Source organism: Miniopterus schreibersii, assembly GCF_964146895.1.
Source record: "Miniopterus schreibersii genome assembly, chromosome: 1".
Lineage (NCBI taxonomy): Eukaryota > Metazoa > Chordata > Mammalia > Chiroptera > Miniopteridae > Miniopterus > Miniopterus schreibersii.
Window position 1 is genome coordinate 135,228,109 of NC_138101.1, and position 25,845 is coordinate 135,253,953.

The 25,845-nt window shown below is 37.6% G+C and overlaps 1 protein-coding gene and 1 pseudogene across 2 annotated transcripts; both read right to left on the reverse strand.

Annotated features, from left to right (window-relative positions):
• Positions 1–15,033: 15,033 nt before the first annotated feature.
• On the reverse strand, positions 15,034–16,454 carry LOC308549197 (small ribosomal subunit protein uS17 pseudogene; annotated as a pseudogene). Its single transcript has 2 exons — positions 16,383–16,454; positions 15,034–15,556 (listed from the first exon to the last, which is right to left on the reverse strand). The product of its transcript is annotated as a small ribosomal subunit protein uS17 pseudogene (transcript).
• A 3,907-nt stretch (positions 16,455–20,361) lies between these two features.
• On the reverse strand, positions 20,362–21,288 carry OR4E2 (olfactory receptor family 4 subfamily E member 2; the record flags this gene model as incomplete). The annotated part of the gene is made up of 1 exon (XM_081161889.1): positions 20,362–21,288. The coding sequence occupies one exon, from the start codon at positions 21,286–21,288 to the stop codon at positions 20,362–20,364; it is 927 nt and encodes a 308-aa protein (XP_081018015.1).
• Positions 21,289–25,845: the final 4,557 nt, after the last annotated feature.

The following is a 25,845-nucleotide window of genomic DNA, read 5'->3' on the forward strand; positions in this document are numbered from 1 at the left end:
ACTCTGGGGCTAACAACAGCTGGAGGCTTCACCGGTCCCTGGCCTGACAGAACAGAAGAAGAAGAATTATGCTGGTCTGCGAAGAGCTGTAACTGAGGGAGAATATCACCTGGCAGGACCTGTGGACTTCAGTACAGGAAAGAAAGGATATTAGAATATAAATATCCCGGCCACTCTCTCCTGCCAATGCCTTCCAAACCCAATCAGAAGCAAGAGGACAAAGAAGACCACTCCAGATAGTGCATAGAAGTCAGAGTCCTGGCGTAGAGCACGGTGGACAATAGACCTGGAGAGGAAAACAGAACGTCCAGCCCTCTGACACTGGGGTTCACGGCTGCCCCAGCACACAGGCAAAGATGTATGTATGTCCTAAATGTACGTATGGTCATATCTATACTGCATTTTAATCAATGTAGAAAGGCGAATAAGTCACATTTAGAAAAATAGTCCAATATAGGCTTTATTAAAGTTTCTAGGTAAGTGCCCAATCTCTGCGTCTTCTGTTCTCTACAGATACAGTACACACCACACATAAAATTATGTCTAAGAGCACAAATGGCTCAGATATTGTTTGCCTTCAACCATTTAATAATTAATCCCAAGAGACACAAATGAATTAAATCTCTAGGAGACTTACACTTTTAATTTTGCACTATAAATGACTGTCTAGTGGTTCCCCACAAAAGATGCTTGGGGAAGAACACACCACATTTATTAAGTGTGTTCAGTGTTGCAAGGGGAAAAGTTTTTCTCTGCATTTATGCCATGGTTAGAACTTATGGGCATCTACTTGCAGTGGCAGGACTGATACAGAATCCTTATTCTTCCCCTTCTTGAAAAGTAAAAAAGTTTAGTCTTCATGTTAGCTTTCAGTCAAGGAAGGGCTCTTAACTATTAAGGAGGTAGGAAAGGTTTCAGGGACCTTCACATAATATCCTGCACATCTAAAGGATTCCTAGGGTGCCAACTGAGCTTTCAAAACTGAACAACATAACCTCAATAGCTATTCTGCTTATGAGCTTTGATTTATGATATTAATGAGGAAATTATTTATCAAATGCCTAGTGTGGGAAAATGTTAAGCCTTTTACATTTTTTGACACATTTATTCTTCCTAACATTTCACAGTTTAGAGATAAGGACACTGGGGTTTAGGACAATTAGGTAATTTACTCATTACCCCTAAAGAAATAGAGCAAAGATTTTAACCTATATTTTTCTGATATCAAAGGCATTGTTTCTGCTAAATTAAACAGAGAATATAAATGTTGATCATGTTTTTTAAAAACCTTACAATATTGGGAAGTAGCCCCATTATCATAATAAAATTAAACAATTATAGACTTGAATGGGCCTCTAGAACTTTAGAGGTCATCTTGTTACTTGAATACATGCCAAATGCTGACCCCACACGTATGTGTCACTTAACTAAAATAGGGTCTAGATAATTGCTTCTAAACCACCGCTAACACACAACGATCACCTTCTCTAGCACTTCGTGCTCATTTCCATGCCATTACAGATTTATGTACAGATGAATCTTTGTTTCTGATCAATTTATGATATGCACCCTGTCTGAACTACATTCTAACTATTCTGTACAACTCTCCAATTTATAATGAAAGAACCTTCAAGTTCACAGAAAATAAGCATGAACTGTTTCCCCAAACTATTGTGAACTAGGCACGGTGGTGTCTATTTGGAGATCTGTCGAATGTGAGATACGTGAGCCAACAGGGAATATTCCCAAAATGGTCCAGGTGGAGGTCCCTACCCTCCTACAGGGTTCCTGCCCTCCAAGAGGGACTGCTCTTCACTCCTTGTTTGACTACCACTGAGATGTGCACATCAAAACACAAGGCACCAAAGGAGCTTCAATCTGAGACTCCAGGTATTTCTCTAACGCTGTTTCCTGCCTTCCCCAAGAAATTATCTGTAAACATCAGGACTCTGTTAATGTCAATGATTTCCCAGGAGACAAGGAATGATTTATGTAAAATAATGAGAAAGCCCTTTGCAAACATCAGACTCTGAACGTAAATTACATTCATTTTAGAAGCATCAGAAAAATTCAACACAAAATAAAGTTGTTGGAACAAGGAGGAAAACCAGTATTTTTTATATGAAACTTTAACAAAGAAGACAGTCCAACTAAGAAAAATCAGACTTTTTTCACATAAAGTAGGGAAGTCTCAAAAAATGGGGAAATCCATGATTTAACCTTCTGCTCTGCTAACTCCAAATAAGAGAGACCCTAAATCAATGGCCCTCACATCTCAGTGAACTGAAGATGTTGTCTAATTTTCCAGGATTTAGTACCATTTCTTACCCAGACCCAGTTTTCTCATTGTTTCCTTGTAGTTTAATAATGGGTCAAGCTACATCTGAGGTGTGTTGTTATGTTCTAGGAATTATATTTTTAGAGAAATATAAGCCAACTGGGAACTATTCAAAGAGTATCATGAAGAGGGGAATCTCTATATACAGACAACTCCTGGATTTGAGTATACAGGGAATTTTGCTCTGCTGTGGATTTTTCTCTCCTTGTCACCCTGAACTGAGAGCTTCGTGATAGAGAGTGTGTCTGAACTCAAATATTTTTTTAATAGCAATGCCAAATGGGAAAGCTAAGGGAACACTGAACTAGGGGGAAAGCAGTTATTGCTGCTCCCTTGTCTACCTCCTGAAAAGGCTGTGCTCTCTCCCCATTTCTGTTCAGCTCTTCATGAGTTCTCTGCCTCTGTGTCCTCCAGGGCACAGTAGTAAATGGCAGCATCTGCCACCTGCACCTGGAGGATGAACAGTGAAGACGAGAATCGCTCGTATGTCATGTTGTAGCGTCCCTGCTGAGAAGGCCTTGCACCCTTTACAAGGAGTCTTGGTGCACATCCCGGGGACTGAAGGTACCAGAAGAAGTTGTAAGCATTGGATATAGAGTGATTACAGGAGATTTCCACCACAGCGCCCTCCGAAGATACCACAGAGGGTTGCTGAAATACTTGGTCCTTGCTCTCTGCAACTGCAGGAAACAAATAAAGAAGGCTGTGAGATTGATTCTGCTATTTGCTTGTTGATGGCCTTTTTGGTACAGTGAGTATTTAATAAGTCTCCTTCTTTGTTTTATTAAAATTAATCCAAATTTTAAAATAATGGCATACACTTCTGCAAGACCAAAGAGTGAAGGAGCTTACCCACCCTTCCAGAGAGAGCTGAACAGGAGCCCCAGCCACACGGCTTCCAGGATGCTCTGCAAAGCCATAGGCACAGCACAGCTGGTCTCAGGCCTCAGCTGCACGGGGGGTGCTCACCAGCAAGCTAATTTAAGGCCTCCTGTTTTGCATTTTCTTCTTTATGTCAATGACATCATCAGCCAGAACCTGTGAACTATAGAAGAGTGACTTCAATTGTGAGGCTGCTTAAGAGTGGCTTCAACTGTGCTTTGTTCTGATGTCTTAAAAGGAAATGTAGCCTTTCAGAGGTCACCACATTTGTGTAAATTTAATCACTGAAGAAGCTTATTTCCTTCTCAAAAGGTGACAAAAGAAAGAAGAGACCTAATTGATAAGAGACTACTTCATCCATATTAAAGTGATGTATTCACACAAAAAGTATACTGAACTTATCACATGTGATATGATAACATACTAACATGTTAAAAATAATGCTTATGAAATCTTAGTAACTGGTAAATGAAAGATGGGGTTTTTGTAAGGCACAAAAATTACTATGTAAATATATTCATCAAAATTTGACTCCTTGCATCCAAGATGGTCTCTGGAAAGAGTGTAGAAAGAAAATCTCATCATACTTTTCTGTAACCAAAAGAACCTGAATCAAGGCAGACCCATAAACTGCATTTGGAGATCATCTCTTTGGGGTGGTGCGTATCCTCACTTTGTAGCCTGAGACTGTCCCCTTTGTTATTAATGCAGGGCTTAATCGTTCTCCCGCTGAATTTTATTGTTTTAAACAGATTTGATTGGTATTTTATTTGAAAAAGAATAGTAAATAAGGTTTGTGGCAATTCCAAAGTTTGTACAGTAAAGAACTTTTAATGTGCACCACCTAGTGGACTACATGGAAACTGATGGAAAATCATTTCCCCAAGCAACCTCTGAGAGTCTTAGCAGCTTTGCACGGCTCGAAGAGATTTCATTCCCTTTGCTTTTGTTCAGTTCTTCATTCGTATTCAATTGTTACATGGGGATCTGAAGGTTGTCCACAGAAATAACTGCCTTCCTAGAAACTTTCTGGTTACCAAAAGATGTCCTTCATTCAGGTGAGTGGTTATTTAAACACATACTTCCATGGAATAAAATGTTTCTTTCTCATCTTAAGTTGGTTGCCTGATTCATTTCCTTTCCTTTTTCTTTTTCTTGATAGTCTCACAAGTCAGGAGAAATTGTTTTTTCCTTAATCTTTTCTCTTTTTTCACTAAGATATTCTTTAATTATGATAATGATTGTCTAGGTCCAACAGAAACATTTTATTTATATTTATAACCCCCAAAAGCTTCAAAAGATAACAAATTCCAATATGACTGTAAATTTAAGATGGAAAAATCACAAACAAGCAGGCACAGATTTATTTAGTGAAAGGACTAATATAGCTACTGTGATTAAATTGAGCTCTGAAATTTCTGACAACTGAAACATAAAAGGAAACACAAAGGGCATACAATTATACAAATAAGCTGATTAAGTGTGCAAGCAGCTTTTTCCTGAAGCCGAGTGGTATATAGCTACAGATAACTTAAAACTCTTTTTAGATTACTGGTTATGTACATCCGGTTCAAAGTTTCTAACCATTGCAAAATATCTTAGCATGTGCTTCCTCCATATTTACTTATGCAGTTCCTTAGTGGTGGACTTATAGGCTGTCTCTAACCCACCAACACAGAGATGAACATATTTTTATATTTCCCCTTATTAACTATGAGAGAATTTCTTATGTATCCAGCAAGGATTGCCCAAACATAGTATATATGCATACTCAATTTCACTAATTAAACATTCAAACTAGTGATGATCACATGCACTTCTACCAGCAGTGCATGAACATTTCAGTTTCATCAATCCTCAACAAATTTGGTATTATAAAAATTATAAAACTGTCTAAATTACACCAATATGCTGTCTGGAGTCTCGCTTTAATTTGTATTGCTTTATTAGTGAAATAGAGCCATGTTCTCCTTCTCAATATTACCTATTCAAATGATTGCACAGCTAAGAAGGCCCTAATCTTTCACTGAGGGCTGACCTGGAGTTTGTGAAGGAAAGAAGCAAAAGCTAAGGCAGAGTTGTAAACCGCCTGGATAAACATTGAAGGAGTGCCCAAACCTACACACAAAGCCCATTGGCAAAGGGCAGGGGGCCTACTGGTTCCAGACATTTAAGGAAATCTCTGTCCAATCATTAGCTGACTACTAAGCTAATCAAGCAGAAACTCATATAGCCACATGACAAAAATACAGACTTCACAAATTAATTTAGGAAAGTTACTAAACAAACTAACAGCAAACATAACAAAAAACAGCAAACCTCAAGGAGATGGAAGAGGTGATTTCCTGTGTTGCCATATTATATTATTTAAAATGTCCAGTTTTCAACAACAAAAAATTGATAATACATGCAACAAAACAAGAAGATATGGTCCATACAGAGAAAAAAAAGTCAATAGAAAAAGGAGATTGAAGAGTTTACTATTGGACTTAATAGATGAAGATTTTAAATCAGCTATTTTCAATATATTAAAAGAACTAAAAGAAATCATGTATAAAGAAATAAAGGAAAGTATAAGAATTATGCCACACCAAATAGAGAATATCAATAAAGATATAGAAATTATTACAAAAGAACCAAAGAAAAATTAATAAATTTTAAAAGATTGAAATTATACAAGCAATTTTCTCCTACTACAATGGAATAAAATTAAAAATTAATAAAAGAAAATTTGGGACATTCACAAATATGTGAAAATCAAACAACAAAGTTCTAAATCAAACAATGAATCAAAGAAAAAATTATGAGAAAAACTAGAGAATAATTTGAGATGAATGAAAACAAAAACAATAAAATCTCACGACAAAATATATGGGATGTAGCTAAAGCCTTATATAGAGGGAGAATTACAGAATTCTCTTACATAATAAAAAGAGAAAAATCTCAAATCAATAACCTAACTTTACATCATAAGAAACTAGAAAAAGAAGAGCACACTAAACCCAAAACAAGTATAAGGAAGGAAATAATAAAGGTGAAAAAAGAGATAAATGAAATAGAGACTAAGAAAGAAAAAGAGAATAACAAATGAAACCAAAAATAGCTTCTTTGAAAATAGCGACAAAAATGACAAATCTTTAGCATATTGACAAAAAAAAGAAAGAGAACACTAAAATTATTAAAATCAGGAGTAGAAGAATTACTAAAAACCTTATAGAAGTAAAAAGGATTATAAAAGGAAATACCATAATCAATTATACACCAGCAAATCAGATAACCTAGATGAAATGGAGGAGTTCCTAAAAAGATACAGTATACCAAAATTTTAAAAAGTAATAGATTAAAAGGTGATATTTAAAAAAGAAATTATAAATTTATATGATTCATCTTTTTTTCTAACACAAGTGCCTCTTTTTATTATTGTGCACATATGTGTGTGCGAAAGCCACGCTATAGTGTAGCCACTATGAAAAACAGTACGGAAGTTCCTCAAAAAATTAAAAATGGAACTGCTTTATGACCAGCAATTCCACTTCTGGGTATATATTTGAAGACACCCAAAACACTAATTTGAAAGAATATATGCACCCCTATGTTCACTGCAGAGTTATTTACTTAAGCCAAGAAATGGAAGTAACCTGAGCCCTTATCAATAGACAAGCAGATAAAAAAGATGTGGTGCATGTATGCAATGGAATATTATTTGGCCATGAAAAAGAATGAACTCTTACCATTTGTGATAGCATGGATGGACCTAGAGGGTATTATGCTAAGTTAAAGAAGTCTGACAGAGAAAGACAAATACCATTTGATTTCACTTTTATGTGGAACCTAAAGAGCAAAATAAACAAAGAAAATAGAAACAGACTCATAGATACAAAGATCAGACTAATGGTGGGCAGAGGAGAAGGGAGTCGAGGGCTGGGTCGAAAGGTGAAGGAATTAAGAAGTACAAATTTGTACTCACAAAACAGTCACAGGGATGTAAAATACAACATAGGGAATACAGTCAATAATATAGTAATAACTATGTATGGTGCCAGTTGGGTACTGGAAATATCCTGGGGATCACTTTGTAAAGTATATAATTATCTAACCAGTATGCTGTACACCTGATATTAGTACAACATAATATTGAATATCAACTGTAATTGAAAAAATTTTTTTAATTTCACAAAGAAAAGCCCAGACCCATATGGCTTCACTGGTAAATTGTACTAAATATTTAAAGAATGAACCCCAATTCTGCACAAACTTCCAAAACAGAACAGGAGGGAACACTTCCCATCTTGCAGTTACAAGAGAACAGTGCTGAGAAGTTTCATGATTCTTTCCTGGCCTCATTCTCCTAAAACTTCTGAGACCACTCCTTTTCATTCTTCTTCCCTGCCTCTTCTCCCTTTCCTTGGGCATCCCACAAGGTCCCATTTCCAGACCTTTACCTCCTACTCTATCTTTCAGCAGTATCCGTATCTCTGGTAGTCGTTTCAAAGACAAAACTTTGGGGAAGTAGGTGAAACACTTATTTTTAAATAACCGTCTAAGCTGACAGGGCTCTGAAATCAAAGCAATAATTCTCAGGGGTTTTTTGTTGGTGTTGCTCTCCCAGAATTCACATTTAAATGCTAAACAGTTCTCTGGAGTGTGACTAGACTTTCTGATTCTCTGCCCCCCGGATGTGTTTTGTTTGCATGGCTTGGTTCATTGCCACATTTATTCATTTACATAAGTTAATCACCTCATAACCACAACAGTTTTAATAAGGCCCACTGGGGAACTCAACTCCCTTTGTTAACTGCTATTCTCACCACAGAGAAGCATTTAGAGACAGAAAGTAATCAGTGAGAGCAAGAGTTATAATGAATGGCTAGAGGTGCCCTCTGGTCTTATCTGTGATGTTGGCATGGCCAGAAAAACACAGGAGGTTAATTTAAAAGTTGAATTTTCCTCTGGGCCATTTTAACAGGCAGTCCCTATTGAACTGTAATTTGTCAAAAGTAACCAAACTCTAGGCTTCTTCCTTCCCTGAACTTTATGTGTGTTCCAGTTACTAACTCCTAACCTCTTGAGTGCCATTTGACCCAACAGAGCAGAAGCAATTTACTACCCTACACGCCTATTCCTTTGTGCCTCACTCCCTTCGTCATTAAGAGAAAGCACAGTGTGCAAAGATGATTTTTAGTCTAGATTGTGGTTAACCACTTTACTAGGGCCCTGTGTGGGTAGTTAGTCCATACAATGTACTCATTCTTTTCATTTCCAGCTCAATTGGTCTGTTGTTTTAGGCCCAACTAGGGATGAAGTTCAATATAATAAATTCTTATCATCTAAAAAAACTTGGAACTGGAAGAAGTCTTAAGTCTACCTGCACTAAAAAGGAGTGAACCGCTGAAACAAGAAATGACATAAATGAATCTCAAAGTAAGTATGCAATGTGAAAGAAGTCAGACAAAAAAAAACAATGCATACTGTCCTTTTACATAAAATGCCAGCAATGCTGGAAATGGCAGCTAATCAACAGTGACCATAAATTTAATTTAAAAAACTATGTCACATTTCTCTCAGATATAAGTCCTGCTTTGCTAGTATCATTTTACCTTGCTGTGCACTCTGAAGCGAAGTTTTGGTGTAAACTGGTCTCTGAGCTCTCCTCATAGTATCTGTTACAGCACAGAAATATGTTCCATTCTGACTCTGTTCCGCCCCCACCACCACCCCAGCAGAGATTAGATGTTTTAGAGGACATTCCAGTTTTGATGAGAAAAAATCCTGATACTACAAGTCGATCAATTGAATTCCTTAGAAAATGGAGCCCTGTTCCCCAACTTCCCTTGGACTGCTGGTATCAAAACGTGGTGTCATTGATGATGGAACTGTGGCTGAAGGAGATCTAGATGTTTTCCCTTTCCTGAAGTATCACCAGGGAAGGCTGTAGACCTTGAAAGATAACAGGTCTGCACACCACTGATGGAAGAAGAGAAAACTAAGATTTATGGAATAATGGAAAGATTAGCATGTGACTTTCATACAAAAGAATCCTCCTGGGTTGAAAAATAACCAAATTAAATGTGAGAATTTTAACATATTTAATTCTGAACATCTAACAGTGGAACTCATTTAGCACAAACACCCCCACAAAAGCATCCCCATCACATTATCTCCTCCTAAATCTGGCTCTCATCCACTTCAGGCTGGAGTGAGGCAGACTCCTTCATCACAGGAAACCAACTACGAGCAGTGGTTCCACAGGCACAAAGCCTTTTTATTATACTAGGAAAGGAGAGAAACAGCCTCTCCCCCAAGCTCTTTGGCTCACTCTACCCATCAGTGGGTGAGAAAAATTCTAATTGAACCAGTTCCTGCAGAGCTAACACAAAGCTCCCTTTAAGCACGTAGTGAATCTGGGGTTTTGAAATTGGTCGTGGTTTGTATCATAGAAGCTAGTCTCTCTATTTTACGGCTGTGAAGAGAAGGAAGAAAACAGAGATTAATCTAAATAGGTTTGCATTGCTTCTGAGGCTCACTTTTTGAAAGTTTAGAACAGATTATAATCCCTAGAACCAATCACAATTTAAAATCAGAGGATATTGTTAAAAGTTGAAAGAATACATAACAAATTCCTTTTCTTCCTCATTCCTCTCCAAGAGCATCTTACAGAAAACAAAAGCCAGATTTAATACAGTGGAGTTTACGGTAATCTTGGCTGGGGCGGGGGGGGGGGGGGGCAGAGAAAAAGAAACTGAGAGAGAGAATAAAGGAAAGAGAGCTAGAAAAACTATGCCTCTGAATGGGAGGGTTAGCCTGTATATAATTAACCTGAAAATTGTAAAATCTCTAAAGAATAAATTCTCATTTTTATCACAGTGGATAAGGCAGTAACATCTTATGACCTATAAAATAATATGAAGTTCTGATATGATGTTTATGTGTAAGTCTTTAGCTGAGACTAAGAAAGTAGAAGGGGTTACTAAGGAGTTGAGTAAAGACACTGTAAAATAATCGCCATGTAGAGTAAAAAAGTAAATTGAGCCCTGGCAGGTGGCTCAGTCGGTTGGAGTGTCATCTTATACACCAAAAGGTTGCAGGTTTGATTCCTGCGCACATACCTAGGTTGCAGGCTGATCCCCAGCGAGGTGCACACTGGAGGCAACCAAGCAATGTTTCTTTCTCACATCAGTGTTGCTTTCTCTCTCTCCCTTCCTCTCTCTCTAAAAACAATAAAAAACATCCTTGGGTGAGGATTAAAGAAAAAAGTTAATTGACTATGGAAAATGTAGAATTGCCTATCTGAAGTTGCTGTGAAAAATTTAAGATGAGACCATCTACACACAATTGTGTGTTTTCTTTCTGGGCAGCACTTGCCTACTTCATTCATTCATTCAGAAGCTTTCTTAAGCAGCCTAGCAAACACTGGTAAATAAGACAAAGTGAGTTTGCACATGACTTTGGTGACTTAGAAAGAAGACTTTGAACCACTGAAATTATTGATATCAAGTGTCCAGGAAAAGTATGCTATCAGAGCAAAGAAATGAGGATGTCTTATTATTCACTCATTTGACAAATATTTACTGAGCATCTATTATGTGCTAAGTACTAGGTTTATAGTCATAAGTAAAATATACATACAGTCCCTCCTTCATGTAGTTTAGAGTCTAGTAAAAATATAAACAAATTTTAATTACAGATGTGACAAATGCTGTGAAAGAAGACAACAGGATGCTGTTAAAGAGTTAGATAAGAGACTCTCTTTACATTGAGTAGACAGGAAGAGCCTCTCTGAGAAAATGACAATTAAACTAAGATCTGAACGATGAAAAGGAGCCAACCAAAAGAAAAGAGAAGCAATTAACATTCTAGGCAGAGAAAACGGCAGGTGTGAATACCTATGCTGGGAAAGACTTTGTCTTGGTCCAAGAAGTTAAAAACCAATGTGGTTACAGCTTATACCATGAAGCAGAGAATGGAAAAAGATTATACTGGAGAGGTATAAATAATACCACCAGGTCCTTCCAAGGAGTTTAGAATCTTTTTCAGTACAACTGGAAGCCACCAGAGAGGTGTAAGTACAGAAGAGGCATGATATAACATGTTTTAATGAAATTATTCGTTATTATGTAGAGAATTCATCCAACTAAGCATTTATTACTAAACATTTAAGTCATTCAATCTTGCACTAATTGCAGGGGGAAAATACCAAATTGAATAAAACATAGTCTATAATCCAACATGGCATATTGAGACCCAAATGTTCACTTTGACTCTCCATCAGTGAGAAGAGCATGCTTAAATGCAGCTGGGATTTCCTTGGCAATCAGTGAAGTTGTTATCAATAAGCCTGTGATTAACAAACTTGTGGGTCACAAGACCCATCTCATTATCCATATAGAAATTTGTTCCACAACTTTGTATTCAATAGTTGAATTCCTCTAGCTACAACCATCTTCCATGCAATAGAGTAACTAATATTGCCATAATTCAAATAAACAAATAAGGGATTAGTAATTTACTTCTGCATACAAGGTACTAATGGTCACAAAAATCTGTGGATATAAAAATCCAGAAGTAGAGGCATAATTAGATCATTTTTCTAAGTTTTTCTAAGTGTATATAATAGTGATATCTTGACCTCATTTTACCCATAGATATATAAAATTTTGATTTTGACTTTGGTTTCATATGAAAATTATAAGGGATTGACATGTACATTTATCTATCAATTTTCAAGGAATGATGTTTAGATATTTTTATTAGCATCTCCAAGTTTATTTAATAAACTACTTCTAATTCTGTGTCCTTTTAAGTCCTTTCTGTCATTTCAATTGTTTATCACTTTTTAGCCAGAGTTAGTGAGTCACTCATTCTCTATTCTATATGCAGATGTCCATATCTTCTGACAGCTAATTCTCTAGAATACTCATAAGCAATATTTCTACAAGTTAACAGAATTTGGAAGAAATGTGATCCAAAGGCTCCAATCAATTCTAAATTCCTTTCAAAATAAACAAAGAAATAACATATATATTTTTAGTATTAAATGTACTCTATACCATTTCATTACTTCATTAAAGTTGATATTATATTAATTTTATATGGCAGCTCTCTGACCATGTATAGTAGGATCCTCTAATCCTGCTCCTTTTGGCCACAGTATAGCATCATCCTCTTTACCTAAGGAATGTGTCATGCAGTCTTCTTGATATGGACTTGCCCATTCCATAATAAACTGATATATTTTAGTCTAATGAGTAATACTAGTTAATTCAGTAAATCAACAGCTCAAAAATTATCCAAATCCAAGCATCCTCTTAACTATTTTCACCTGTTTATTTCTTCAAATAAACTTTATAGTGTTATTGGAAAGTTTACTCAGAAAATTCTAAGTTTTTTACAAGTATGTTAAATTTATAAATCACTTTAAGAAGGTATATTATATTAACAATGTGTTTTAATATTTTAATGCAATCTTTTATTATTTATATTGCATTTATTGGTGTGACATTGGTTAATAAAGTTATAGGTTTCAGGTATATAATTCTATAATACATTATCTGTATATTGTATTGTGTGTTCAACACCCCAAGTCAAGTCTCCTTCCATCACCGTTTATCCCCCATCTCCTCTTCTGCCTCTTCCCATCCCCTTAACAATGTTTTTATTCCTATGTAGGAACATGTATAAATCTCTGTCTCTTCAAGTTTTCTCAGCAGAGCTTTGCAGTTTTTGTTTGTGGTTTTTTCAAAAGGCACATATGTTTTCATTATTGGACCAAAAAAAAACCAACTCATATAAAAAATTCTTACTAATTTTCTATTGCTGCTGTAATAACTTACACAAATTTAGAAACATAAAACAACATAAATTTATTGTCTTACAGTTCTATAAGTTAGAAAATCAATATGAATCTCACTGGGCTAAAATCAAGGTGGCCACAGGTCTGTATTATTTTTTAGTTCTTTTTTTTATATCTTTATTGAGGTATCATTGACAAAAATTGTGCATATTTGAAGTGTACAACATGATGATTTGATATATGTATATATTGTGAAATGATTACCACAATCGAGCTAATTAACACATATACTACCTCACATAGTTACCTTTTGTGAGTGAGTGTGGTCAAGGACATTTAAGATCTACTCTCTTAGCAACTTTTAAGTATACAATACAGTATTATTAACTAAAGTCACCATTTGGTATTTCCTAATGACCTCATCCAGTCCCATGACTTTAAATACTCTCTATATACACTGCTAATACTGTAAGTTTGTGCGTCCAGACATGACTTCTGTTCCAAATCCCAGAATTCATATATCATGTACTTAGATATTTAACAGGAATCTCAAATGTATCATGACCAAATAAGAACTTTTAATTCCCACCCCAAAAAAGAAAAACTTCTCCCTCAGTCTTTTCTATTTCAGTTAATGGCACCACCATTTGCACAACAAAACATTAGTATTACAAACTCCTTGATTGACATAAATTTCCATAACTGACACAAGAAGAAACCAAAAATGTAAGTAATCCTATATTTATTAAAGAAATTTCATTTATAATTTAAAGCTTTTTTACAAAGAAAATTTGAGGCCTAGATGCCTCCTGTTCGGGTTACTATTACATATACTAAGCTACTCTTAACTCAGTGATGAAAATAACAACTTTTTTATTATGCTCATGTATTCAATAAGAGCAGAATTCAGATAGGTCAATGGAATAAGAAATCCAAAAATAAATTCATACTTAAAGGATCAACTGATTTTCAACAAAGGTGCCAAGATAACCCAATGGGGCAAGGGGAAGTCGTTTTAAATGGTTCAGGATCAACTAGACAGATGAGAAAAATTAATTGCAATCCTTATCTCACATCTTATATCAAAATGGATCACAGACATAAAATTTAAAACTGAAGATATAGTCCTAGCTAGTTTCACTGAGTGGTTAGAGTGTCAGCCTGCTGACTGAAGGATCCCCGTTGGATTCTGCCCAAGAGCACATACCTCAGTTGCAGGTTCCATCCTGGTCAGGGCACAAGTAGGAGGCAATCAATTGATGTGTCTCTCTCATGTTAATGTTTCTCTCTCTCTCTCCTTTCTACTCTTTCTGAAAAGCAATTGAAAAAATATCCTCAGGTAAAGATTAAAAAACCCCCACAAAACTGAAGATATAAAATTTCTAGAATAAAACAGGAGAAAATCTTTGAGACTTTAAGGTAGGCAAAGATTTCTTGGGGCACAAAAAGCATCAACCCCAAAAGTAAAAAATTAATAATTAGGCTTAATCAAAATTTAAACTTCTGCTCTTCAAAATATATCATTCAGAAAGGAAAACTACAAGCCAGAGAGTGAGAAAAAATATTGGCAAGACATCTATTCAACAAAGGTCTTGTATCCAGAATATACAAAGAACTTTGACAACACAGTGATAAGACAAAAAAATAATAAATGGGCAAAATATTTTAACAGACACAAAACAAGATATATAAAAGGATAATAAGCAAATAAAAAGATGTTTAACATCATCAGTCATTAGGGAAATGAAGAATAAAACCACACACTCACTGGAATACCTAAAATTAAAGACTGACAATAGCAATTGTTTGATGTTAAACTCATACTTCTGATGAAAGTATAAAATCATACAACCACTTTGATAAAATCTTGTAGCTTCTTACAAAGTTAAATATACAGTTATCTTGTGATCCAATAAATCTACTTAAGAGAAATGAAAACATGTCTCCAAAATAACCTGTATTTAAATGGTTATAGCCACTTTCTTTTTTTCTTTCTTTTTTTCTTTTTTTGATGAGAAAATAACTTTATTATTTGGGGCAGGGGCAGGTATCCAGCCTCAGAACTTCTGGGACTGCTTCTTGGTGCCAGCAGCCTTGGTGACCTTCAGCACATTGAAGCTCGCGTTCTTGCTCAGGGGCCAGCATTCATCCACTGTGACAATGTCGCCTATCTGGACATCTCTGAATCAGGGGGACAGGTGCACTGACATGTTCTTGTGGCGCTTCTCGAAGCGGTTGTACTTTCGAATGTAGTGGAGGTAGTCTCGGCAGATGACAATGGTCCTCCGCATCTTCATCTTGGTCACCACACCAGATAAGATGCACCCTCAGATGGAGACATTACCGGTAAAGGGGCATTTCTTGTCAATGTAGGTGTCCTCAGTGGCCTCCTTGGGCGTCTTGAAACCCAGACTGATGTTCTTGTAGTATCCCGGTAGCTTCTCTTTGCCGGTTTCTCCAAGCAGGACCCTCTTCTTGTTTTGGAAGATGGTGGGCTGCTTTTGGTAGGTATGTTTGGTCTGAATGTCCACCGTCTTCGCGGCCGCCTGGGGGAAAAAAGAAAAAGGGGGAAAAAAAGCCACTTTCTTTATAATTGCCAAAAACTGGAACCACGCAAGTTCTGGTCAAGATGGAGGCATAGGTAAAAGCAGTACTTGGAACCCCCCACAACCACATCAAAATTACAACTCAGTAACAGAACAATCATTCATAACACCTGAAATCTAGCTGAACAGAAGTCTTAAGGATATAAAGAAGAAACCACATAGAGACTGGTAAGATGTGTGGAGATTCAGATAGGGCTGGTCCCAAATCCATGTGTGGTGGTTACAAATCGAAAGAGATATGTCAGTTGCAGAGTTTCCCTTAAGGAGCAAGAAGTCCTGGTCCCACAAAAGAATCTTGAGCCCAGGGTTCCAGTGCCAAGAAAAGAAATGTCCATAACTCCTGGCTATAAAAACCAGAAGGGAATGTGGCTGAGTGAGATGCAGGGCTCCTGGAGTCCCAGGCATTCCTCTTATATGGCCTGAGCACAGACTTACTTGGACTCACTTGCTCTGAGCTCCAGTGCTGGGGCAGCAGCTCAAAAGGCACCAGAGACATAAGAGGAGAAACTGAACCATCTGGCTTCAGGATAAGGGCTGGAGGGGCGGCTTTCTCCCTCAAAAGTGCTGGCAGAAGCCATTGTTCCTTTGCTGAGCCCACTCCCCCACAGAGCAAGTAGGCTGGCACCATATCTGAGTCTCCATCAACTTGGCTAACACTGTTTGCCCTGCCCTGGTGATTCCCTGAGACCCAGCACCCACCCAAGCAGTTTTTTGAGCTCATGCCAGGTGGCTGCAGGCAGGGCACAGCTGGTGGCTGACCTTGCACCTCCTGGAAAGCTCCAAAGGCAGTGCACCAGGTGAACAGCTTCAGACTGGATTGCAGCCCAATCATCTCCATGACTGACAGAGTCAAGGGGAAGACTCAGCAAACACCAAAGCCCCACTAAAGTGAGTTCTGCTCCATGGGGTTGGCCCCTGCACAGCAGCTCCTCCACTGTAGCTGCAGCCAGTCCTCACAGCCTATCAGCCAGTGATGTGCCAACAGCAATCAAGGCTCAACTACAACAGGACAATGCACACATCCCACACAGGGGGTGCACCTGAAGTGCCCAGCTTGGGTGACCGGGGAGGCTATGCCATTGGGCTCTACAGGACACCTACTACATAGGACCACTCTACTAAGTCCAGGAGATGTAGCATCTCTACCCAATACATAGAAATAATCACAGGGAAGCAGCCAAAATGAGGAGACCAAAAATTAGGGCTCAAATGAAAGAACAGAAGAAATCTCCAGGAAAAAAACTAAATGAAATGGAGGCAAACAAACTACCAGATAAGGGGTTCAAAACAGTGGTTATAAGGATGCTCAGGGAACTTAGTGAGAACTTCGATAGCATAAAAAAGGACATGGAAACCATTAAAAAGAAACAGTCATAAATGAAGGATACACTAACTGAGATGATTAATAAATTACAGAGAATCAACAGTAGAGTAGATAAAGCAGAGAATCAGGTCAGTGATTTAAAATATAAGGAAGCAGGAAACACCCAATCAGGACAGAAAAAAATAAAAAGAGAGAGAGAATCCAAAAAAATCCAAAAACTTCAAACATACCAACATTCACATCATGGGGATGCCAGAAGGAGAAAAGAGAAAGCAAGAAGTTGAACACCTATTTTAACATATAATGATGCAGCCTGGCTGGGTGTGGCTCAGCGGTTGAGCGTCTACCTAGGATCCAGGCGATCAGGGTTCGATTCCTGGTCAGGGCACATGCCTGGGTTGTGGGCTCGATCAATGACTCTCTCATCATTGATGTTTCTATCTCTCTCTCTCCCTCTCCTTTCCTCTCTGAAATCAATAAAGATATATTAAAAAGAAAGAAAGAAAGAAAGAAAGAAAGAAAGAAAGAAAGAAAGAAAGAAAGAAGAAAGAAAATATAATGATGCAAAACTTTCCTAACCTGGTAAAGGAAACAGACATACAAATCCAGGAAGTGCAAAGAGTCCCAAACAAGATGAATCCAAAGAGACCACACCAAGACACACCATAATTAAAATGCAAAAGGTTAAAGGCAAAGAGAGAATCTTAAAAGCAGCAAGAGACAAGCAGTTAATTACCTACAAGGGAACTCCCTGTCAGCTAATTTCTCAACAAAAAATTTGCAGGCCAAAAAAGATTGGCACAAAATATTCAAAGTGATAAAAAGCAAGGACCTATAATCAAGATTATTCTACCTACCAAAGCTGTCATTTAGAATAGAAAGACAGATAAAGTGCTTCCCAGACAAGATAAAGCTAAAGGAGTTCATCACCACCAAACCAATATTACAAGAAATGTTACAGGGTCTTCTTCAAAAAGAAGAAAATAATAAAAAATATAAATAATAAAATGGCAGTAAATACATGTCTAACAACAATTAGTTTAAATGCAAATGGTGGATTAAATATTCCAATCAAAAAACATAAGGTGAGCCTGACTGCGCTTGGCTCAGCAGTTGAGCATTGACCTAGGATCCAGGAGATTGTGGTTCGATTCCCGATCAGGGCACATGCCCGGGTTGAGGCCTTGATCCCCAGTCAGGGGCATGCAGGAGGCAGCTGATCAATGATGACTCTCTCATCATTGATGTTTATCTCTCTTTCTACCTCTCCCTTCCTCTCTCTGAAATCAATAAAGATATATTTAAAAAAGAAAAAAGAAGAAACAAAAAACGAACAGACATATGGTGAGGAGACAAGACGGCAGCGTAGGTAACAGCGGTACCTGCTGCCTCCCACAACCACATCAAAATTACAACTAAAATTACAGAACAACCATCATTCAGAACCTCCTGAAATCTGGCTGAACAGAAGCCCTACAACGAGGGAAGTAAAGAAGCACATCGAGACCAGTAGGAGAGGCAGAGATGCAGGGCGGAATTTGGGTGGAATCACGGAGCCACAGCTGTGGTCCCACATTCAGGTGCCACAGTTTAAAAGTGGGAGGGATATCTCGATGGTGGAGGTTTCCCAGAGGAGCAAGGGGTCCCAGCCCCACATCAGGCCTCCCAGCCCAGGGTTCCAGTGCCAGGAAGAGAAGTCCCCACAACTTCAGGCTGTAAAAACCAGGGGGGATTGTCGCTGAGTGATGCGGAGTCTGCAGGAGTCCCAGCCAGCTCCTCTTAAAGGGCCAGTGCACAGACTTACTCAGACGCACTCCCTCTGAGCTCCAGCGCTGGGGCAGCACTTGAAAGGAACCTGGAACATTCAGCAAGGAACTAACTTGCCTAGAATGAGGGAGAGAGCTAGAGGGGGAGCTTTCTCACAGACAGAACAGCTGGCAGAGACCATTGCTCCTTTGATGAGCCCTCCCCCCACAGAGCCAGCAGACAGGTGCCTTTTCTGAATCTCCATCAACCTGACTCACATCTTTCACCCTGCCCTGGTGATTCCCAGAGACCCCCTCTCCTCCCTACTTGCCAGCTCATCCAAGCCATTTCCAGAGGCTTTCCTATGCAAGTGGCCTCTCTAGCCTTATGCTTAGGACTTTCCTAAAATCTCTCAAATAAGCAGCATTAGGCCCCATACATCTTGATGAGTGACCCCAGGCCTGGCACTAGCAGCAGCCTGCATTGGCTCATAGCTTGGCCTCTCCTGGACACCTCCAAACCCAGCACAAGTAGCAGCCATCTATGGATTGCTTTGTAGCTCAAGCTGGGTGGCCCTGGGCAAGTCACAGGCAGAGGCTGACTTTGCACCTCCTGGGAGGCCCCAGAGACAGTATACCTGGTCAGCTTCAGTCACACTGGATTACAACCCTACCACATCCACGAGTAACACACTCAAGGGGTGCACTCGGTGAACACCAAAGCTCCACTGAAGTAAATCCTGCTCCATAGGGGTGTCTCCAGTACAGCAGCTCTTTGGCTATAGTTGCAGCTGGTCCTCGCAGCTGATTGACCTCAGAAAAAATATGTAAGCAAAAAGTAAAGGAACAGAAGAGTACATACTGTATGATTTAATTTATATGAAACTCTAGGAAAGATAAATCTAATTTATAGTGACAAAAATCAGATTCTTGGATGCTTGTGTAGAGATAGAGGGATTGGCTAGGAAGGGGCTGAAGAAACATTTTGGATGTTGGAAATGTTCTATATCTTGATTAGGGAGGTGGTTACATTGGTATATATATGCCTTTGTAAAAACTTGTCAAAATTTACAACTAAAATGGGTGTATTTTATGTAATTAAATTTTACCTCCATAAAGTTTATTTTAAAATGTGTACTTTATACATATCCACCTTGATGTTGTCAAAATAAAAATACTATGAAAAGTAAAAAATGTATTTATAAATAATGAATCACTTTCAAAAGTAACAAAATTTAATTCAATGTAGATAAGTAAAGACTTAAACACGCTGAAAATATATTTGAGAGCAAGACTGAAACCACTATAATGTATAAAATACAGGGGTGATGTAGAGCTTCCCAGAGTCAATAACCCACAGAACAGTACAAACCAAGAAAGTAAGTTCTCTCTCCACTTTTCCTGTTCCTGAAAATGAGTCTGTGCCCCAAATTGTGTTCTTGTATTGGTGAAATCCGAAAAGTTCTTTAAACTTTTCCATGTTCTTTTTCCTTACATGTTCCACCATGGTCATTTTTTTTATTTAAGTAATAGTTAACAAGCCCCTCTCTTTAATGCAAAAGTCTTCCCTGCTGCATGCCATTTCAGCTAATAATTTGATTTCTTTACTTTTGCTCTATCATTAAAGATGTCGCCATAACTATATCTTCAATCCCAAGACCATCATGTACATGATTTCATGAAAAAACTTGTCTTTGGCAGAGATGCTTGATGGCAATTTTTACTTCCTCATTTCTCAAACTGTAAATGAGGGGGTTCAGCAAAGGGGTGACCATTGTGTAAAAGACAGATACCACCTTGTCAAGGGAGAAGCTGGTGTCTGGCCGAGTATAGATGAAGATACATGGTCCAAAGAAGAGGACAACCACCATGAAGTGAGCTGAGCAGGTAGACAGGGCTTTCCAGCGCCCTTCAGCTGACTGTTTTCTAAGAGAAACCAAGATGACTGTGTAGGAGGTAACCAAAGCCAGGAAACAGGTGAGGGAGATGGTTCCACTATTGGACACCATCAGCATTCCCGTGAGGTATGTATCCGTACAGGCGAGCTTGATGACAGGAGGCACATCACAAAAGTAGCTATCAATAATGTTGGGGCCACAGTAAGGCAGACGAATGGTCAAGAAGGTCTGCACCAGAGAGTGAACAGTACCCCCCAACCAGAGAGCAAAGACAAGCTGTATGCAGACCCTCAGATTCATCACATTGGTGTAGTGTAATGGAGCGCAGATGGCTATGTAACGATCATAGGCCATAATGGTCAGCAGAAAGATCTCAGCACAGGCAAACAGATGTAGGAAGAAGAGCTGTGCAATGCAGTTGTCAAAGGAAATGGTCTTTCTCTCTAAAAGCAAATCCTTCAGCATCTTGGGCACAGTGACAGATGAGTGGCAGATGTCAATAAACGATAGATTGCTCAGGAAAAAATACATGGGGATATGGAGATGTTCAGTAAAAGCTATTGCAACCATGATGAGAATGTTTCCCCAAAGAGTTAGCACATATATGGCTGAGAATGCCATGAAAAATAATATATTCAGTACCCAGTTATCAGTAAGTCCCAAGAAGACAAATTCAGTCACTCTTGTTTGGTTTAGTGCATCCATCCACTGTTTTCCAAAGGACCTTGGGTAGAAAGGGGGGAATAAAAGATAATTTAGCTTTAATATTATAGAAATGGAACTAATTGAAGTGATTCTGCATTCTTATCTGACTTGCTTATTTCTTTTTAGAGGATATATAATTAAGACCAATTTAACATTAATTGTTACAATATACCCACCAGGTGTCAGGAGCCATTCTAGGCACTTTATACCCATCATTCCATTTAACCACAACCACACCGTGACATAGGCATGACTGATCCTGCCTTGCAGATGGGATAAATGAGCTTTACAAAAATAAATAAGTTGCCCCAAACCCTTAGCCACTAGTTAGTTAGCTCTTTTCACTTCAGTCTAATCCACAAATTAATATTCCAAAATGCAACTCCCAGATAAAATCATGCACTATTTCACTCTTCCTATCAAATTATATGTACCTTCAAAGCCTGCAACAGTCTGCTGCCCATTAATTTTTCCACTGTGGCATCCCTTCTTTCCCCTATGCATTCTTTTCTCTAGGCAAGCAAGTTACTATGCTTCAGCCATGCTGCCTCCACCTATTTACTTTCCAAACTCTTTTCCTTTATTTATTCTGTTGCCTCTGCTCAGAAAAGATACCCTCTAATGAAATGTACTATTTTCACCTCATTATTGACCCTTTAAATATTATTCATCTTTCAAATCTATCTCAAAGACCAGAACCTTTAAGGAAACTTTCCTGACACAATCAAATCCTATCTCTTCCCTTTCATACTTTTTATATGGAACTTAACTGTAAAAGAAAAGAAAATATTTGCTTTTGTTCCCCATTGAATTAACATTTTCTTTCAAAGCAATAACCATATATGATTTATCTCTTGTAGCATTTAGGATGGTTCCTTGCACATAGTAGGTATTTTTATTTGAACTGAAGTAATCTGAAAAAGAATCCAATCCTTCCTTCACAATAGAGCTAATAAGTGACTAAAGAAACAGTTTTTTTAAATTTTGTAATATGATTTGTCCCTGAGGACATATTATTGTATAAATACTAAAGTTATATTACCCCTAATTTCCTATGCTGATTGGCTGACCAAAAACTGTAACAGAGTTTTGGAATATAATTACCACAAAACATAAAAAATATTTATATTCTTTATTCAATTATTTCACTTGTAGGAATCTCCTAAGCATCCAAACTATGAAAAAAAAAAAAAACTAATGCAAGAAAATATTAATTATAGCATTATTTAAAATAGCAGTCATGGGGCTTTTCCCCCCATCAAAATCCCAATGGCATTTTTTTTTTTTTTTTGAGGCCTGAATGAATATCATGGAACTTGAATAGAATTGTATGCAGCTATTAGAAATGATAATAATAAAGAATTACCAATAAGAAAAAATATTAAAATCTTATGAATAAAAATTAAGATAAAATTTGTTTACACATTCTCAGCAATTTAAATATATATAATGCCATGTAAATTATCAATATACAAATAGTAGACTAGAAGAAAATATTGCAGCCCATCTGACTTAAAAAATATGTCATATTTCTATTATTCAAAGATCCCTTAAAATTTGTCAAGGGAAGAGAGGTGACAATTAAATATGGGGAAAAAATATAAATAGGCAAGTCAGAAAAAATGCAAATGACAAATAAGTATCAATAAAAAGATGCTCAACTTCAGAACTATGTGGGAAAAAACAACTAACTACTTTTTGTTTCTCTTCAGACTGGCAAAGAGGTAAGCACTCTATAGACTGCTACTGGAAGTAAGTGTTATTAAGACCTTTTTGGTAAATAATCTGGCAGCACCACCAAAAGGGGAAAAGTAGGTTTGCATTTGTTAAAATGCAAAACACAGAGTTTATTCTTGTATTATTTATTAATTACAGTGGTCCCTCGGTTTTCGAATCTACTCCGTTCCGGAGACTGTTCAAGTTCTGAAACTTTGGAAACCCGAGGGATCCACAGCGGGCAGCTGGGCCTCAGGACCCTGCCCTCAGCGAGGCCACGTGGCAGGTCCGACTTCCGAGGCGGGTTCGAAAACCGAAGCATTTCCTTCTGGGTTTACAGCACTCGTAAACCGAAATGTTCATCAACAGAGACGTTCGAAAGCCAAGGTGCCACTGTATTGTATTATTTTCCATACAAACAACTGTAAACCTACTTTGCCCCACCTTGTATTTCATAAAAATAAAGTAATCAGTAATTAAGAATAATGTTTATTTAAACATCTTTAGCAAAGCAAGGTACTGGAAATAAACTGAATGCTTATCAATAGAGGAATAGGTAAATAAATTTTAGTACAGCCACAATATTATGTAGCATTAATAAGGATGAGTAGGATCTATGCATGTTGAAGCAGTGACTCTCAATGCCTAGGGGAGGGGGTATAAATTTTGCTGCCCAGGCCTCATCCCAATTAATTCAGACTCATCAGTACTTTTTAAAGCTCCTTGTTGATGCCAATGTACAGCCAAGATTGCAAACTGCTAACAATGGATTATCAACCATATATTAAGTGAAAAAAACATATTCTAAATATATGATGAACCAGGGAGAAAGGAAGGGAGGGAGAGAGAGAGAAAGATAGGGAAGAAAGAAAGAAAGAAAGAAAGAAAGAAAGAAAGAAAGAAAGAAAGAAAGAAAGAAAGAAAGAAAGAAAGAAAGAAAGAAAGAAAGAAAGAAAGAAAGAAAGAAAGAAAGAAAGAAAGAACAAATAAACAAAGGCACAAAGGAAAGAAGAAATCAAAAGAGATTTTTATGTGTATATATACATATATGTATGTTTGAACATATTTATATATTCAAACATATATACATATTGGTAAATTATGTAGTATTTGTTTTGTATGTAGTATTATTGATGTGTATGTAGTACTTATTCATAAAACGAAAGAAGATAGGTGTTAAAGAATACATATTTATTTTAACATTAGAATTGAAAAGGATAGTCAGATTTTATTAACTTTAACATTAATCTCTGTATTGTTTAAATTTGTATAATAAGCATGGGTTACTTTGTTTAAAAAAAATAAAGTATTAAAGCATGCATGGGGGGAAAACAAAAAGGAAACAAAAATGCTGACTTCATAGGATCATGAGTACATTTTTACTCATCCATGTCTAAGAGCTTATAATATGGTTGTATTTTTTATAAAGCAATATTCTGAAGATGGGGAATATCTTTCTTATAAACCGCTGGTCAGTAATGTATTAGTAGCAGAGAAACAAGAGCTGCTTTGCTTTCAACTAGAAAGGAGAAGGCAGAGGCTCTTCATAAGAGTGCGTACAATGAATTAAATAACTGTGATCTTTGGGCTTCACCTCCCCAAGCCTATGTTTTCTGATGAAATAGGAACTAGATGCAGCATTTCTGTGATTCAATGTAACAGATGTCTAGGTCTCCTGCTGAGAAGTTTAAGAGAGAAGCCAGGGAAGGGAAAAAAAATCTCTGGCTTTGTTAGTGGTTCAGAAAATTATCATTAAAAATGGAAGCTCATAGGCATTTCTCTAATAGAATGTAATGTAGCTAAGGCTCTGAGACATTTTATGGCTTGCCTTGCTTTTGCATGCAGAACTGGAATTCTCTGACCCAGTTCTCCTACCCTTAGGTTTCCACCACTCAGCAGTTGCCTCCAGAGAGCTGATGAGCTAAATTAACTCCTAAATCTCTTTTAGTATATTGTACTTAATTTCTTTTTTTAAGTTTTATCCTTTGCTGAATATTGTATTTTTTTCTTTTTTAAAATATTTGATCCTTCATAGTATGTCATGATATTATCTATCTACTTGTCAACCAAAACAGAAAAAGAAACCTCTGAGAAAGAAAGCCATTCTGAGGTTTTAAAGGTGAGAATTGTTTTTAAGGTAAGATCTAACTGGTGTCCCCTTCTCTGCCTACAGAGAAAGCACTCAACAGCACTTCCCCCATATGTTCCAAGGATGTAGCCATGGTAAGTTATGTCCTAGAGAGTGACACTGAGTAGAGGAGCAGAGCTGTCACACCTCAGCTGTGTCTTCCGCTTCGGAGCAGCCCAAATCTAATCTGTATGCTGGCATTCAGAGCACTGAAAGGGCAGGCTTTCTCTGGTGGTAATAAGGACAGCCTTGCTTAGACAAACAAGTAAAGGCTGTAGAAGAGACTCGTTCTTTCTTCAGAAGGTTGCATCATGTTAACATTCATTCTATAAACATCTGTGAGTGCTTAGCCAGAAGCTGTGCTAAGGATTAAAATACAGAGGCAGAGAGAAGTGGTGGTCTCGATCCCTCCCAACCCCAAAACTTCATAATTCTATGACTTTTGAGATAACTGTAAAAAAAGAACAGGTACTATGGAACAATCTAAAATATGACAAGTCATAATCCTAGGCATTTTGAGGAATCTTGGAGAATGTGTGTATTTGGGGGGGGGGGGGGGTGCCTCATAGAAAGCAAGACTATGAAAAAGCACGCAGTCCTGGGATGGAAGAGAGGTTAAAACAATTCTCAAAAGTTAAAAGGCAGTCTATTAAACTTATAAACATCACACACTTATGCAACATATCAGACAAGTGACTGAGATAGGGTCTTGC